This window comes from Prunus avium, chromosome 8 (assembly GCF_965620075.1).
Source record: "Prunus avium chromosome 8, drPruAviu1.hap1.1, whole genome shotgun sequence".
NCBI classification, from domain to species: Eukaryota; Viridiplantae; Streptophyta; class Magnoliopsida; order Rosales; family Rosaceae; genus Prunus; species Prunus avium.
Window position 1 is genome coordinate 33,819,251 of NC_142291.1, and position 16,791 is coordinate 33,836,041.

Below are 16,791 nucleotides of genomic sequence, written 5' to 3' on the forward strand. Positions count from 1 at the left end.
TGGTTTAATTAGCAATCACATGCATAGGGAAAGGACTGTCTTAACGAACCACGGGGCAGCACGATATAGCACAAGATTAAGCTGAAAAGCAACTCTTCATCATTTGGTATTATGCTGCAGTTTGGGCAAGAAGTACACAAAATAGTGAGGGTTATGCATTCAATTGGAGGCAGATATTTCTAATTATGCCTGTAACACTAACAGAGGCTTGAAATCTAACAGCAGAGCTCCATCGTACTTCTGGTATTAATCTTTGATTACAGGGTTCGCCTGAGAATCAAAGCCAACAGATAGCTGAGGACAGAGTCAGTTGATGAAAGTGCCACAATGAGTAGCGCCACAAGAACAAGAGTCAGAGTAGCAGTCTTCAGCTGCACGAAACAATAAAACAACCTCATATTGTAATCACATTCGTACCCCATGAAAAACGACCACATAAGTATCCACAGGTTGACTTAAAATTCTGCAAATTCACAACAAAGGATTCATAATTTTACATCTTTATAGTGTACTATACGTTTTTGCACATACCGTGCTACGGAAACCTGGCCATTCAATGTACTTCAGCTGACTAGGCTGCTCAACCAGAAAAACGAATAACGATCTCAAACCCCTAAAAATGGAGAAAAACAATAAAACATCACTCTCTTAATCACATATAACTGTTATTCTTATGCAAGTCCACCAACTGGGGATCCGAATTATCAAAGGCCTATTGACAATTTTATGATTTGAGAGGGACAATTACCACACTGCTTCTTTGAAAAGACTCAAAAAGTAGGGATCCTGAGGTAAATCATCATCAAAGCTCAATTGAAGATGATCCCTCCTCACAGATGCAGCACATATGGTGCCAATACGACTTGCAGGCAGATATTGAATCCCTCCTTTAACAGTCTGCAATAACAAAACCCTAATCATGAATAATCGAGCGTCTACTAGATAATTGGACACAAAATATGAATTCTAAAACAAAAGATAAAATTACCCTTCTAGATGCCATTGAAATGGAATCGTAATTATCAATTTTGGCCCCATTATATTTCCTGATTCCAAATGGTAGTTTAGCATGACCGTAATTATGAATCAAATCTGCCATGAAGTAGAGAAAAAATTGAGTACAAATTGAGCATCACAACATGGAAAATGTAAATGGAGTAAAAATTCCAATAAAGTAATATCCAAGAGAAGAGTGAGGGGATAGTAACCTGAACAGTTTGCCACTGACTGCGAAACAGCCCCCATCCTAGGTCAAAATAGCTGAACCGCATGAGAAATTATACACACACATATATAAAATATCAATAGTGCAGCTGTTTCAAACAATGAAGCAATTGTCAAATAAAGAAGCCGTGAACAACATATTATTATATAGACAATCCCAACCCAAAACAAATCAAATAAAGAAGCCAATTATGGTTCAGGTTAAGTGGGAACAAATTCAATTCAGTTCCTTATCCTTCAGCTCCAAAAACCCACCTAAAATTTTCAATTGGGTCTGATTTTCATTAGCAAATTCTTAGCCAGCCCCAACCCACCTAAAATCTTCTGTAAATAAATCTACGAAGCTACATCCCATGAAATGTAATAACTTTCAGTCATTTTTCAAGCAAAAATTCATTCTTTTTTACTCTCTTTTTTCTTGGGATTTATATACATACAATAAATTCATGAAGCACAAAAGAAAGGCCACAGTTTTGCGAGTTACCCACAACTTAAAAAACGCACCGTCGCGTCCTATACAAATTGAGAAAGAAGTGGTGGTGCTTACCTGCTCGGCCTGGTCGCTTTGGTTCGCGCGCGCGCACAGTCGTACAAAGAGAGAAGGACGAAGGGGGAAAATCAACGACAGCAGCACTGCCACCGTTTTGTTTGGCCCCCGAGTCAAAGCGCAGCGTATTGAATGTTGATTACTGAGGGAAAAACAAAATCTTTTGTGAAATAGTTCATTTGCAACAGGTAGATTGTTACTTAAACACCTGACATCAATGGATAGTTTTATGTCAATGATTAGTTGGTCTAGTGACCTCTAATCCTCATTTTATTGGAAGAGATTTCGAGTTCAAATCTCATTAACTACAGTTGAATCAAAAAGAAAATTTAATTGTCCAAATATTAGCATGTCAAAGTATCTTTTGCTGATGATAAGCGACAGTGGTAAAGAGAAAGGTTAGAGTTAATATCATGTGCTCCTTCCTTACATTGTCATAAGTATTTGGTAATTTTCTTGTTACCCTTACTTTGTTGAATTCATAAGAAAATCTTTAGACTAAAAAACAAAAGAGAATTGAAGTATTGTTTTAGGCACATTTCTTAAAGTTTGAGCAAGGTGCAACATGACTTCTGTACGCCCAAGAATTAGGTGACATTTAAAATCAAGAGATGAATGGTCAATTTTTAGGGCTTTTTTTTCGTTTGATATAGAAACGAGAGATTCGAATTTCGGACATCCAAAATGTGAAAAAAAATTATTAGACTAACAATTACATTAAAATCCTAAAGTGATAGGACAGACAATTGATTTGTTTTCCTCCTTTAGGGATTCTTGAATTTCAACTTCAATTTTTCAAAGGGCCGGCCTGCCTTGTTCCAACTTCATTTCATTGTAATCCTCACTGCAAGAAAATGGATCCTTGTCCACTTTCTCTAACACTTGATTTACAAAGAGTTAGGTAACTAATAACTATAATCTCACCTGTCTTTGTCATACAATTTTTCCTTACCTTCTAAGCCACCATATTGAAATCATGTAAATAAGTGACGTGTACACCTATTTCGTTAAGAGAGTAATATTCTCTAATCAAAATTAGATCATAAATGTTAACATGATCTCACTTGATCAACGATTATAATCGGCACTTTCAAGACCGTAGCCATAGGTCTGAAATGGTTGTGACCCCCAAGTTTCAGAAAAGTCTTTGAAGTCCACATGAAACTTACAAAACTATGTATAATTCTTGGTAAGCTTTTAAGATGTTGCGCCCCAAGATACCAAGTGTAGCTACGCCACTGGGTACTTTGGTCACACAATTAGGCAAGAACAAACTACCCTTAGTTGATAAACAAAGTTTAATATGTTACAAATGTACTTGCCTGTGTATGTGTGTGTATATCTTGGTCTGGCTGGCATTTTCTGCTGGGTTGGTTGGTTTCATATGGAAGGGAACAGTTGTATCTTTTTTTCTTACCAAATACCCTCATTAAGCTTATAATTAATAGGAAGACTAGTTATAGTTATGCCTTGTATAATGGAAATTTGAAAACAAAATCAAAAGCCAGCACAGACTTTTGTATACATTTCAGTTTTAAATTCAATGCGAAACACATAAGAAATGTGGTGGTTGGAGGAACTGATGCTGATTGTGATGCTGGGCAGCTGCCATTTCTATTCTGTCCCATTTCTCCTTCCTCTTGATTTCTGCTTGGTGAGCTTTGGATTCTCTGAGCTCAATTTCTTCAAGGCACTTGGAGTGCAAAACTGGATCCATTTCTTCTAGCATCACCTTCACGTTTTCTGTTAATTGTCGGACGCTTTTGCTCCAGTGCCACTTTAAGTTCTTCTCCATGCCTTCAACCACAACTGGAAACACTTCCTCCATTGCCACCGATATCATCTTTACGAACTGCTCGTTGTTCCAAATGTAGAGCGCTCGCTCTGCCACCTAAGTCCAACACAAAACAAAATATAGCAGAAGATTATGGTACTTACCAATAAGTGCAGGACCCTAAAGCTAAAACTAAAGCTATGTGAAACTTAAATATGAATTCAAAGCATAACAGGATTTCAAGAGGCTTTTACAGGAAAATTTTCATTCTTTGCAGCCATCAGCATACGGTTTAATTGTACTAGTTCAAGCATTAAAAAATGAGAGGTATTTATTTTTCGAAGGATTGGTTAATGATGTTCTGTTTGTTTGCTAAGAAAGCATAGGAAAAAGAAGACAGATTTGGATTCTTGATATCTGATTGGAAAGTTGGCAAGCCAGAAAATAAAAAACCATGTACCTGTGAGTTCCAACTGTTCAAGCATCTTGTTATCTGGAGACATAAAGGCAGGGCTAACTTCCTATATTGATCAGGGTCAATATTCTCCACCAGTTCCTCCAATTCCCCAATCAGCAAAACCTCCTTCTGGCAATTAGTCACAGGCCAATACCTCAAAATCCCTCTAACAACAATCCCACCAAGCACAGGCTCCTTCTGCACAAACTGAGACACACAATAAGCCAGCTGCCTATGGTAAGCTTGCATCCCCTTGGTCTTGTGAAAAGGAATAAGCACCCTCATCAAGAACAGCTTGTGCTCTTCTTTTAGTGGAACTGTAAAACCATTGATGATGCTTCCCCATATCTCAAGCAACTCTTTGATCCCATAATGCCTCTCTGTCTCAAACACATAGTGCAAAAACACATCATTCATCGATTTCCTCATGAACGAACGGTAGAATGTGAATCTGGAATATATTCTGTGGTACACATTCTTCAAGCTATCACGTTCCCTCGGGTCTTCTGATTGGAACAAGGCAAGAAGATTGACAACAAATTGGTTATTAATGTAACCTCTAAGTAACCTAGGATCTGTGTTGATCACAAGCCGAATGAGGATGTCATAAACTAACTGCAGGTGTGACCATAATGGGGAAAAGGTAGATATGTGGTCTTCATCATCCGGGAATTCTGCGGCACTGGAGGTATTGGAAGGAGGAGGGAGAGGCCTAAAGAGGTTCAATGATATCATTGAAATGAGAGATGACATAACTTGATCATGCAGAGGCTTCTTTGAGGATTTTACAATAGACAGAAGCTGCAAAAGCTTTTGCCTTTTGAGTTCTTGTTGTGAAGCACATTCACTTGGATCAGTGAAGGTGAAGACAAAGGTGCAAAAGGAAATAGAAGAAAGAATTTCCTCATTTTCCAAGTTGGAAGAAGAAGAACTCCCAATATTGGTGGTGCCAATCTTCTTTCCATTAATAACAGTTGCAGTCTTTGAATCAAGATCAAAGAGGTGTTGAAGGGTAGTTGATTTTCTCCTTGGTGAAGCTCTTGGTGTATTGTTTTGAACACCCATTTTTCTTTTCTCTCTCCCTCTCTTTTCTTCTAAGCTTTTTCTCCCTCTATCAGCCTATGCACTTTATGAGCCTCATATTGTTTATGAAAGTGTGTAATTGGTCATAATTTTTCCACTAGCTGCTGAAACAGAGAACACTTTGCTATTTCCTATAGATCTGTTTTTGACTTGTTTAGGCTCCTAATTCTCCCATAAAGGCCAAAAAGCCAGCGGTGTTATAGAGACAAGAAAGTGTTGTAATATCCGTTCAATATCAAAGACTGCAATTTTAACAGAAACCCAATTAGCTGGTGAAGTAAGGTTGAAAGCAAATACATCTTTCTTTGTTCGTGCTCCTCATCTGTGTGAGTGCCACGTGGATTTTGCCTGGTTTTTGTAAGTTGCAGACATAACAGCTTGTGGCAACTCATAAGAGAGGATGTTAGAAACATGACAACATGTCATAAATATTAGTCAGGTTCAGCTTGCATGTGCCTCACCAACCTATCGGCCTCCGCATTTTGAGTGGGGGGGCCCAAATTGTAAAAGTCACCTTCCAAGGGACTGTTTGGCAATCATATCACAAAGACCATCCAAATTGTCCTTGGGTTGGCATTTCAGTAGAGAAAACGAGCAGAACCTGAGTTATTAAGCAATGGGATAATGGCTTTTTTTGTGAGGACGATAATTGTCAAATCGGTTGCCAACGGGTCCATAGTTCAGTGACAAGAACATTTACCTGCAGATCAGTGGTCTCAAATTTAAATCCCAATAGCACTTCCCCTACCCTTCCATACTTTGACCCCAAAAAAATGTCACGAGCTTGTTTGTTTTGATGCAAGATTGGGAATTTTTTCAGGGACCTATTATTTGCACGCCAAAACAATTTTTTTTTTTAATTGAAGAATTGAGCAAGCATAAGAAGCACCATCAGATATAAAATCTACCAATTAATGTGTGAGCTTAAGCTCTGGTCCAAAGAAATGGAATATGTGTCAAGTACGAACTAAAAACACAAGACAAAAATCCAGAACCAAGAATAAACTATCTTAAAATCCTAGAGGGCTTATCGTCTTCTCTTGGGCAATAAAGACTGAAAGAGATGTTCAAGTGGTGACGGCAATGGTGATCTAATTTCGGCACATTGGTTTTCTCACCCTTATCAATGTTCAAATCACAGCAAAACCACATACTTTTATATGCATAATGTATGCATGAGACAGATTTCAAGAAATAAGTAAAAGGGCAAAAAAAAACTAGGATTCACAGTTTAGAGACAACTAATAATGTCAAAATACCAAGATGGCTACTAGAATTCATGAAATCCAAGGTTCGTTACACTGATGATCTGGAGCATGAATATCTGGAAGGTCAGAATTCATGGAGAAATTAAACCATCCCTTTTTTTTTGTGTACTCAACACAAGGCTGCAGAACAAGCCCAATGATCACAGCAGAGATGCTTATAGCCATCACCTTTGGAGAAGCAAGAGCTAAAACTACAAAAATTAACAGTGTCGGAGGAATGCAGATCAAAATTGCTCCAGCAGTACCAACAGGTATCTTAAACGGCCGCGATGCAGCTGGGTGTTTCATCCTCAACTTCACAAATGCAATGAATTCCATAATCATTCCGAAGCAATACAAGTAGTTCTCCGCGGCTACGATCTCTTGGAAGCTCAACCACGAGAGTAAAATAACGCCCGATGCAGAGAATAAAATTCCAACAAGAGGAGTACCATGACGAGATCTTTTGGCAAAGATTGAGGGAAGCATCCCACGTTCTGCCATACCCAGAAGTTGAAAGGAGTCGCTGCTCATTTCAGCCACAAACATACCCATGTTTGACAGTGCAGATGCTGCTAGGACCCAGGATCGTAACCATACACCTCCAAGCATTTTAGCAATGTCTGCGAAATAACCATCAGACCACAGTTCACGATCAACTGGAACAGCTCCAGTACCGATCAGAAGGGGGAAAATGTATCCAACCACAACCAAGATAAGAGCATAAAAGAGAGCTTTCGGAAGAGTTGTACCGGGGTTTTCCACCTCCCCTGATAGAGTACTAATGGAATCCCAGTAATTAAGATTCCAGAACAGAGTGTTCAAATACAAAGTCCAATTTACGCTGTCCAGATTTACCAAAAACCACCTGGATGGATTTAGCTTGGGGATTGCTATAAATCCCATGAATATGAAAGGAAGAAGTGAAAACACCCCCAGCAAGATAGCAGCCCAACCCACTATTGTTAAACCCCTGTAGTTCATGTAAGTGAGAATCGCAGTCAAAACCAGCACTGCAATTGTCCTTGGGAGACCACTTTCCAAAGCTGGAATTGCTGATTTCAGATAGTCCAGAAACAGAACAGGGTATAGAGCATTATCAATTACCCCACTAAGCCATTTCACCCAACCTTGCTGAAAGCCCCAATATGGACCCAAAGCTGATGAGACCCAAACAACATACCCTCCATTCTCAGGGAACATAGTACCCATTTCTGCAGTTATCAAGGCCTCTGGAACACTCCATATGATTGCAAAAACCAGAAAACCAAGAAGGGCTAAAAGGGGACCGGCTGCCTGGACACTGTCTTCCACGCCAAATGGCCCTCCCGAGACCTCATAGAAGATCAAGAATACAAGAGGTATAACTGAAACCTTTTGGTACTTCTGCAAGTTGTGAGAGGACCCTTCCCCCAAACCAACATACTCAGCAATATCGTTGTCCAACATTTTAGCATTACTTTGCTTAGCAAGTGAGTTTCTATGTTTCTGCATTCAACAATAGAAAGGCACGGTTTTCAAGATTTGGAAAGTTCAAATTGGAAAAGGAACAGAAAATTACAGTATAAGGGTACCCATCAAAGAGAAAACCAATTCAATTCACTAATCACTATGATAAGAAGTTTACTTTGTTCCTAGTAATCAGCAAGCTATTAAATTGCGTAGCATAAATTTTCAATTCAAAACCAGCAACTTTCCCAATCAAACCCTGACCAATCCGTGCACATAATCAGGAGTATTTCATTGAACTTCACTTAAAAAGTTTAACAAAACTCTACAGAAAGCATACTCCTTTACCATTTCAGAATCGTATTTATTGGGCAGAATCAATTGTTTGTTCAGTCTTTGTCATGCAACAAAAGTAAGATTCTTTACGCAAATCACAAAGGAATCATCTCAAATCAAGCAATGAATTTATAGCCACACAAAAAATACAGGCAAATCGGCACAAGAAATACAAATACAAAATACGCACTAAAACTAGCAACACAAATTGATCAGATAAACCAAATAGCAATGTGGGTTCTCTCAAAACAGCCATAAAAACCAAATCTACCCTCCCAATTGAGCCAATTCCAAATCAACAAAGGGTTCAAGGAATCAATCAAAGGAAACCCAAAAAAGTACCTCTTTTTTGGCTTAACGATCCGTGACCGATTTCAAGAAAATTCAGTAAAGGAACCAAAAAGAAGGCCAAAAGGGTTTGCTGTACATAAGAAAAGTAAAGTAAATGTAAAAAGCAAACGAGTAATGAAGAAGAAGAAGCTAACCATGAAAAGGAAGAGATAAACTGACAGACTACTGTGGATTTGCGGTGCTACCGATGCGTCATATTATTAGCGAAGTGACTCTCTTAGTGTCCACCACCACGCGTCTATCTCAGCGTCCACCCACGAGTCTGCTTCAGCCTCTGAGTGAGGAGAGTTTTGCATTGCCGACGCACTTGGAGAAAAAGAAAAACAAAGATTTGATTTGAGTGTGCTTGAGAGTTGTTTTAGCGATGCCAAAGGTTGTTTTAGATGTAAATTGTAATAGATAATCAAAAACAATTTTGTAGTGTTGGGTTGAAATTATGGGTTGTTAATTGGATTGGTCGAGATTTTTGGTGTGTCTACGGGTACTCGTGCGGGTTAGTTTCCTCCTCCATTTCTTAACTTTGGCAACAAAAATATTTTTAGGTTGTGGTATTTCTAGTTTAGGAATATTAGTTAATGTTTAGAATTAATGGTTTCCACATATGTTAAGAGTGCACAAAAGTTTGTAATTGTGTGAGAACATATAGAAAAATATATATATTTGGATTTCAATTAATCCATTTTGATCCTTTAAAAATACTTTATATCGATATCTTGAATATCAGAATACTCTTTAAAAAGATCACGTATGAATCGTTCACAACTTTTTTAAACAAAATTTGAATTGATGCAATTTTTCTGTAGGTAACAAATTGTAACACCACCTATGCTTCAAATGGTAATGGTCTTATAGAGAATGGCCCAATACAATGGGAATTGGTATGCTATTGCCCTAAATTCCAGACCTCAATCTTTATACTCATTTGAAATCAACCATTTGTAATTTTTTTCATTAACTAATTCTTAATTTAGTGATACTTCTCTTTCCAAGATTAAAAGAGATTTAGACTTCGATTCATCTCCCTGCTGATTATAAAAACACAAATCATTTCTTATTTGTCCACTTCTCACTAGGGTGAGTCACAGTTTGAGCTATCCAACTAGGTTTATCATATCATCCACCATGGGCTTTATCTCCAAATAAGCTTAATCAAATTTAGTGGACCAAATATTCAAATTAATATGGTGAGCCATATAGAATTTTGGGCTCATGGTTGTTTGAGCGCACGCTTGACTAGTTAGCACATGCTCAAGGCCGACCCTATAGGTTACCATGCAACCAAAGACTTAGACAAGTTATTTTATTTTGCAAATGTTGTATTGAACTGAATAGCATTTTATGTGTCAAAGTTGTCATAATATATTGTGCATACTTGATAAAAACTTTCAACACACAAATACATCTTCGATAGGGTTTTCGTTTTGTATCTTATACGAACAAGTACAACTATATTCGCAAATCTAAATCCTCCTATAAAAATGTAATCCCACCAATTGACTGCTGAAAACATCTTCTTATTGAATACGAATTCATACTATTATCAGATTCAAATTTAAATTTTATGGTGAAAAAATAAACCTATCACATCGCCAGTTTATAAATTATATTCTAACTATAGAATTTTATGTTAAGGCATAATTTTCGAGTGTATTGGAAAATTAAAATCGGTGGCAACTGTCAATCCTTGTATGGAACCTAGAAAGAGAGTTGGTTGACCAAATATAAATCTAAAAATTAAGAAGAAGAATATCCACTTGTGTTCATACTAGTAATTAGTTATCCATACGAACAACCAAGCTTAATCAATAGTCACCCCCGCCAAAAAACAAAACAAACTGATTCAGTCCAATACTAGTTAAACACGTGGTGCTCCCACATGGATCCAGCACTCTCATATGGCCCACCAAAACAATCTGCGGACCCCCCCACGCGCTAATTAAGCGCGTGCACAGTCCCCTCAGTGCCTAAAAACCACTCCTCTTCTCCCGCTTCGCAAACTCTCTGTGAGAAAAATCAGTCTTTCACTCTAATCACTTCTCCTAATCAAAATCAAGGACGGAGATCCCCAATCCCATATGGAGATCCCCGCGATTAAAAACCCTAACCCTGACCCCAATTCCAATCACCATTCCCATTCGCCGAGCTTTCTCCTGCCCAACGGCTTCGGCGAAATCGAGATCTCCGATATCGAGATGATAACGATACAGACCGTCACCTACACCAGCCTCAAGGACCTGTTGCCGGCGTCGCCTCCGACGATCATGTCGCCGACGCATAATTCCAGCTGGCACGAGATTCCGATCAAGAACCCGCTCGTAAAGCACGCGGCTTTGGCTTACCTGCAGCCGATGTCCACGCCGCCCGAGGTCGGGGACAAGGGGCTGTTGCGGATGCTCAGGGAGAAGTGCGTCTGCGGAGGCGCGAACGGGCTCGGGTGCTTCGCGTGGCTCGGCGACGTCGTTTTGAGTGGAGTTAGGGATGTGTTTGGGGGCGTTTGTAGGAATGGGTGCGAGATTGGGGATGAGGAGGATGACGATGATGAAGAGGACGACGACGAGTACGTGAAGGTTGACTGAACAGAAGGGGAGGGGCATTTTTGGAAAGTTATGTGTTGACTTTGACTGGTAGACAGTACAGAGAGTGAGTGAGTGAGACTTTTGTGTACAGAATTTTGGTTTTTATCTTTTTACATTTTTTTATTTTTTTATTTGGGTGGTGAGTGAGTTGTGAATAGGTATACATTGTGTTCGATTTATTAATCGCCGAACACATGATTGATTCGTGGAAGAGAATTTGAATTTTTTTTTTTTTTAATAAAAAATTATTTGAGAGAAATTTTCTTGTGGAATTGTATATTTTGAAGGTTTTTATTTGAGAGAAATTTTCTTGTGGAATTGGTTTTTCTCCGAATGAGTTTTGTGCTTTTCTTTTTTGAATTTTAATGATCAAAGTTTAGTGTTTAACCCTCAAGTTTTGGGCGATGAATTGTATAATCGATTTAAAGGATGAGTTCAACTCTTATTGGTCTGAATTCTTAACTCGATTTCAAGTAATCTAAATTCATAATTCATATCTAAATGACACCCTTGTTCTTCATTAAACTACATGTAATTTGTTAATAATTTGTAACAATATATTTAACTTAGAGGTGTACATCGGTTCAAAACCAATACAATTTAGTCAATTCACATATGATTTAATATAGATTGGATTGTGATTTTTTCAATCCGATCGGATCCAATTGATGTTTGATTAGATTGGATTGAATGAACAGTTTTGATAATGGAAAAAGACACAAATGAAATATTAAACATTTGTCCTTAGATTTAATCTAATCAAACATATTAGAGAAAATTGTTTTGATTATATAATATATTAAACATAATTCCATTAAATAACTTAAAATATTCATAACCTTTTCAACTACAAATACCTACTGGAGCCAAATAAGCATAAAATCCATATAATGTTATTTTATTGTTTTGCTGCACAATCTATTAATAAAAACAACATGTTTTTTGGAGAGAAAAAAAAAACCGTTAGCCAACCACTGCCCAGCCTCCATCGACTCCATGGTAGAGGTCGACCCTTTGTCACCTTCAATGCCTTCTTATGGTCCTTCTCTTTAGCTCTTCCGACAATAGGGTTGCATATTATTATGATTCTTTTGCTCTGTTTTTATTGGTTAGTTTTTTCCGCTTTTGTGGATTGTCAAAGAAAAAAGAGCCAATTTGGGTATTATGCGTATAACGAATACACAAATAAAATACCTAGAATACCGTTAATTATAAAAGGTAGATGTAAGATGGGCCTAGTGAAATAAGGATTGAGCTTTACCTTAGATTGGCTAAGCCCTAATTCCAACTTCACTAGGCTTGTCTTTCACATACTTTATGTGGGAAGACACACACTTAAAAACACTAAAAAATTTATTTAGTTTTTCAATGTGGGACTCAAAATTCTCTATATAGAATATTCATATCTTTTAAAGACATCACATCACGCATTGCGCAAAGCTCATTTCTACTCAATTTTCTTCAAATTTAATTTGAGCACAAGTGAAGTTTTCTCAATTCGACATAATATTCAATCTCTATCTTTAACGAGTAGAATTACATTTTTATCACAATGAAATTGGGGTCAAGCAACCTTGAAAATGTTGGTAGCACATTTTGAAGACCAAAAATATGCATTGACGTACTGTTAATGCATGAAATAAGGTAAACTTTTGGTCCAATAATAATTATGCAATGCATGTGCATCACTAAGATTCGGTGTCCAAGCAAACCTTCAAAATGTTGTGGTAGCAAATTTTCAAACATCAAATATGCTCAGAGACTGGTGGGTATATATTTTCACATGTTTCGAATAAATTATTCCAAATGCCAACTCCTTCATGGGACCATGACTACGACGTTTTGGGAGCACTGTCATTACTATTATGACTAGGATTTTGTCTTTAATAGGAGATTACTTAAGTGCTAATCTTCTCATGAGGGAAGCACGTACGTCATCAAGGGAGATGTTACATCAAAATAGAAGAAAAAAACGTTTATGTAGTCCAACAATTTTCACTATTATGAATTCAGTTTTAAGTGGACATCCGTTAGGTACATATATTTATATTATTTTTTTGTTACAACGAAAGAAAATAGAAAAATAGAGTATAAAAAAATATACTAACTTCATAGATTTATTTTGTATAGCTAATTTTATATCTTTTTATTGGGTAATGCTAGGTATACCACATTTATATACTACATTGTGTACCACTTCTCTAATAGACATGGAGCCCACCAATATAATGGGCCACACCTCTATTGATAAGCTGTTACACAATGTGATACATAAATGTGGTATCCTTTTCCTTATCATTTTGCACTGACTAACTCTTCATATGGTAATATTTTTCTTTGTCATGTTGAGAGAATTTTTTTGATTTTTATATCAATTTAATAGTCCGATTTTTGAAAATAACTACACCTTTTTTATTTTTCTTTTTGGTTACATAGGCCGAAGCCCAAAAGAAAACAAATAGTAGCCTAGAAAACCCTCCTAACACCGGTGGGTGCCCTTTCAGTGCACGGGTCTTCAGTTTTGATATTAGTTATATAAATTTTACTTGTATTGTGAGCATCAAAATCCGCTGTAGCACAACTTAAAAGGATTGTTGATTAATCCGGGTTCGACTCCCGGCGGCGGAATAATTTTTTTTTTCTTTCTCTTAACAATTCCTGATGTTTCATCCAGTTTTGACAATATTGAGTATATACACCAACTTTCTATAAAACTAGTCCAAAGTTACCAATAATCACCACAATTTTTTCTTTCTCTTAACAATTCCTGATGTTTCATCCAGTTTTGACAATATTGAGTATATACACCAACTTTCTATAAAACTAGTCCAAAGTTACCAATAATCACCACAAGAGCAACTCCCGTCTATGAAGTGGTGAAAGACCTTAGAATCCCCTACAACTATCTCTCTCTTGGTTATCTCTGAAATCTTCTTTGCAGCATTATGGCAATCATCACAGATCCTCGTGTTTTTCCTAACAACAACAGGGCTTCTGAGTTTTGTGGAGATCAACCCGAAACAAATTGCCAATCTTACACTGTGACTCTCTGCAGAACTTGCTCTCTTTCTCTTCAAATCCAACGGTCTGAACTTGGTGATGCTATGAACATATTTGTCTTCCCTTATCTTCCTCAAAATTATATCTAAAACAGCATATATTGTGTTAGTTTCGACGTGGGACCTGTCTTGGTTGATGAATCTGTAAGGCCTACAATTGGTCTCAACAAAGCTGCATCCAACAGTTTTCTCTAGTCCTCTTTGCTTCATAAGAGATTTTATCCGTTCGACATCTTCCCACCTCCCAGCTTCAGCATACATATTCGAAAGCAAGACATAGCACCCGGTGTTATCATGTTCCAAGGATAAAATGCGCTCAGCAGCAAGTTCAGCCAATTCTATGTTTCTGTTGTTTCTACTTGCAGTAAGTAATGATCCCCAAATTCTTGCTGTGGGCACCAATGGCATCTCCTCAATAAAAATCTTGGCCGTGTCAAGATTGCCTTTTCGACCAAGAAGATCAATCATACAACCATAATGCTCTATTCCAGGATCAATACCATAGTCCAGTTTCATCGAGTTAAAGAATTTCCAACCCTCATTGACCATGCCCGAGACACTGCAAGCTGTTAACAGGGAAACAAAGGTGCTCTCATTAGGTTGAATGCCCTTGTCTCTCATTTTGGAGAACAATTCAATGGATTTTGTCCCAAACCCGTGAATGGCATAAGCCATAATGATACTGTTCCATGAACTGACATCCCTGGATATCATCCTATCAAAAATTTCTTGTGCAGTCTCTAGATTCCCACATTTTGCATACATGTAAGCAGTAGCGTTCGAGATGAAGGTATTTGAATTGTGCTCCAACTTTGAGATATAGCCATGTATTTGCTTCCGCTCCCCTAGTGATGCTACTTCAGAATAGGCAGGTATGATGCTTGAAATTGTAATTGCATCCGGTTCAAGATGTTTACTCAAGAGGTCCCAAAATAGTTCCAAGGCATCCTTGTTCTGTCCACTCTGTACATACGCAGAAATCATGCTATTCCATGATATCAAATTCTTTTCAGCCAGCTGACCAAATATACGCTCTGCCGATTTCATCCTGCCACAGGCACCATACAGATCAATCAGAGAAGTTTCCAAGATGATATGAGGGAGAAACCCTCGTCTAACGGCATAACCATGGACAGATTTACCCTCCAATAGGGCTCCTACTTGCGTGCACGAAGGGAGCAAATTTATCATTGTGATAGCATCAGGATTCAATTTATCAGCCTGCTGCATCTTTTTCAAACAAGAAAGTGACTCAAATGGACGAGCATTTAGAGTATATCCATGTATCATTGCATTCCAAACCACAACATTCTTGGTAGAAATCTCATCAAACAACCTCTCTGAATAGTCCACTCTACCACATTTGTGGTACATGTCAATAAGCGAGGTCTGAACCATGATATCCAATTCAAGCATACATTTAAGCACCTGGCAATGTATTTCCTTCCCAGTTTGGAGAAAACACTCAATAGCACAAGCATTAAGAGCGCTGATCGTACTGAATCTATCAGGCTTCATCCCAAGCACCTGCATTTCTTGCAAACACACCAACGAGCTCCAACCATCCCCAACAGAAACATACCCACCAATCATAGAATTCCAAGAAACTAAGTCTTTAACAGGCATTTCTTCAAACACTCTCTCTGCATACTCTATGCAACCAAGTTTTGCATAAGCAGCACAAAGCGCGTTCCCTACGTAAACATCTGAATCCACCCCAACTTTAAACAACTTGCCATGAACCTTTTGGCCTTCAGCCAACGATGACAATCCACCACACGCCTTGATTACAAATGGGTAGGTAAAATTATCGGCTCGAACACCTTCGCTCTGCATCCTATGATAAAAATCAATCGCCTCTCGAAACAACCCATTATCAGTGAGACCTCTAATCATCACATTCCAGTAATATGTATCCAAATGGTTCATTTTCTCAAACACCCAGAGTGCATCCTCCATGCACCCAGATTCAATATGCTCACGAAGTGCCTGTTTGAGCGCGTAGTTTTGGACTTCGCAGGTGTTTGAATTCTTTGATTGTTTTCTGATACTACGAACCAATTTAGGAAATTTTGGCTGGTCGGAGTTTTGGTTAGCTTTGGGCTCAGCGGCTCGTTTTCGCAAAATGCTTGGCGGTGCGGTGGACTTGTAGAGGTAAGAGCTGTGAGCGAGAGTTGCAGGCATTTTTGAATGGCTTCAGGATTTAGGCGCTGGAAAAATAGCCGTTACAACTTCATTTCACAATGGAAAAAGCGACTCTCTCTTTCTCGTTATCCTTCTCCTCTTTCTTCTTCGCGGGTATTGAAGAGTAGCCGTTATTTCTGATTAGGTTTTAAACTGGGTATTATCAACTCTTATTTTATTAATTTTAATTTAGATGGATATATGCACCAGTAATGGTCTGGACCGGCCCAAATTTTTTTGGGCCCAGCTATTTTAAGCCGAAATAAAGTTCATGTAAAAGCTGTTTGTTTTCTTCTTTGTTTACAACACTTATCACGTTACTACAGGGCGGAACCATACTTTGACCTCCCATTTTTTCCATCATGCGGAGACACACAAAAATCGATATAATTAAGCTTATGGCCCCTCCACCACTAATAAATGGTTGCCAATTTTTCATTCCAGAATGAACATATAGTAGTAAATTTGTATTATATTACTACAAAAAATCTCATCAATGGCCCA

General features: G+C 38.0%; 5 protein-coding genes across 8 annotated transcripts; 1 reads left to right on the top strand and 4 right to left on the bottom strand.

Moving 5' to 3' along the window:
• Nucleotides 1–76: 76 nt before the first annotated feature.
• On the bottom strand, nucleotides 77–1,984 carry LOC110753736 (uncharacterized). 3 transcript variants are annotated; one of them, XM_021954687.2, is made up of 6 exons: nucleotides 1,772–1,984; nucleotides 1,209–1,260; nucleotides 989–1,092; nucleotides 749–897; nucleotides 532–613; nucleotides 77–371 (listed from the first exon to the last, which is right to left on the bottom strand). In XM_021954687.2, the coding sequence occupies exons 2-6, from the start codon at nucleotides 1,243–1,245 to the stop codon at nucleotides 258–260; spliced, it is 486 nt and encodes a 161-aa protein (XP_021810379.1). In that variant the 5' UTR covers nucleotides 1,246–1,260; nucleotides 1,772–1,984; the 3' UTR covers nucleotides 77–257. The 3 variants fall into 3 exon arrangements, with proteins under 3 accessions (XP_021810379.1, XP_021810380.1, XP_021810378.1); XM_021954688.2 differs by having other exon boundaries at nucleotides 1,209–1,313; XM_021954686.2 differs by having other exon boundaries at nucleotides 1,209–1,246; nucleotides 1,772–1,976.
• Nucleotides 1,985–3,212: 1,228 nt separating this feature from the next.
• Nucleotides 3,213–5,461, bottom strand: LOC110753742 (serine/threonine protein phosphatase 2A 57 kDa regulatory subunit B' beta isoform-like). Its single transcript, XM_021954695.2, has 2 exons — nucleotides 4,006–5,461; nucleotides 3,213–3,662 (listed from the first exon to the last, which is right to left on the bottom strand). The coding sequence occupies exons 1-2, from the start codon at nucleotides 5,065–5,067 to the stop codon at nucleotides 3,312–3,314; spliced, it is 1,413 nt and encodes a 470-aa protein (XP_021810387.1). The 5' UTR covers nucleotides 5,068–5,461; the 3' UTR covers nucleotides 3,213–3,311.
• Nucleotides 5,462–6,284: 823 nt separating this feature from the next.
• LOC110753762 (putative polyamine transporter At1g31830) lies at nucleotides 6,285–8,997 on the bottom strand. Of its 2 annotated transcripts, XM_021954719.2 has the most exons (3): nucleotides 8,628–8,997; nucleotides 8,460–8,538; nucleotides 6,285–7,820 (listed from the first exon to the last, which is right to left on the bottom strand). In XM_021954719.2, the coding sequence occupies exon 3, from the start codon at nucleotides 7,779–7,781 to the stop codon at nucleotides 6,363–6,365; it is 1,419 nt and encodes a 472-aa protein (XP_021810411.1). In that variant the 5' UTR covers nucleotides 7,782–7,820; nucleotides 8,460–8,538; nucleotides 8,628–8,997; the 3' UTR covers nucleotides 6,285–6,362. The 2 variants fall into 2 exon arrangements, with proteins under 2 accessions (XP_021810411.1, XP_021810410.1); XM_021954718.2 differs by lacking the exon at nucleotides 8,460–8,538 and having other exon boundaries at nucleotides 8,603–8,997.
• Nucleotides 8,998–10,444: 1,447 nt separating this feature from the next.
• Nucleotides 10,445–11,438, top strand: LOC110753763 (uncharacterized). The gene has a single exon (XM_021954720.2). The coding sequence runs from the start codon at nucleotides 10,544–10,546 to the stop codon at nucleotides 11,042–11,044; it is 501 nt and encodes a 166-aa protein (XP_021810412.1). The 5' UTR covers nucleotides 10,445–10,543; the 3' UTR covers nucleotides 11,045–11,438.
• Nucleotides 11,439–13,685: 2,247 nt separating this feature from the next.
• Nucleotides 13,686–16,421, bottom strand: LOC110753761 (Tetratricopeptide repeat (TPR)-like superfamily protein). Its single transcript, XM_021954717.2, has one exon. It carries the CDS (start codon nucleotides 16,285–16,287, stop codon nucleotides 13,879–13,881), a length of 2,409 nt encoding a protein of 802 aa, XP_021810409.1. The 5' UTR covers nucleotides 16,288–16,421; the 3' UTR covers nucleotides 13,686–13,878.
• Nucleotides 16,422–16,791: the final 370 nt, after the last annotated feature.

What these genes read in the sequence shown, in the direction of transcription:
- LOC110753742 (XM_021954695.2), bottom strand. Translation starts at nt 5,067, where the DNA reads ATGGGTGTTCAAAACAATACACCAAGAGCTTCACCAAGGAGAAAATCA. An exon ending in TGAACAGTTGGAACTCACAG is followed by an intron (nt 3,663 to 4,005) that starts GTACATGGTTTT and finishes TGTTGGACTTAG; the next exon opens with GTGGCAGAGCGAGCGCTCTA.
- LOC110753761 (XM_021954717.2), bottom strand. Translation starts at nt 16,287, where the DNA reads ATGCCTGCAACTCTCGCTCACAGCTCTTACCTCTACAAGTCCACCGCA.
- LOC110753763 (XM_021954720.2), top strand. Translation starts at nt 10,544, where the DNA reads ATGGAGATCCCCGCGATTAAAAACCCTAACCCTGACCCCAATTCCAAT.
- LOC110753736 (XM_021954687.2), bottom strand. Translation starts at nt 1,245, where the DNA reads ATGGGGGCTGTTTCGCAGTCAGTGGCAAACTGTTCAG. An exon ending in GTCAGTGGCAAACTGTTCAG is followed by an intron (nt 1,093 to 1,208) that starts GTTACTATCCCC and finishes ACTTCATGGCAG; the next exon opens with ATTTGATTCATAATTACGGT. An exon ending in CTTTTCAAAGAAGCAGTGTG is followed by an intron (nt 614 to 748) that starts GTAATTGTCCCT and finishes CTCCATTTTTAG; the next exon opens with GGGTTTGAGATCGTTATTCG.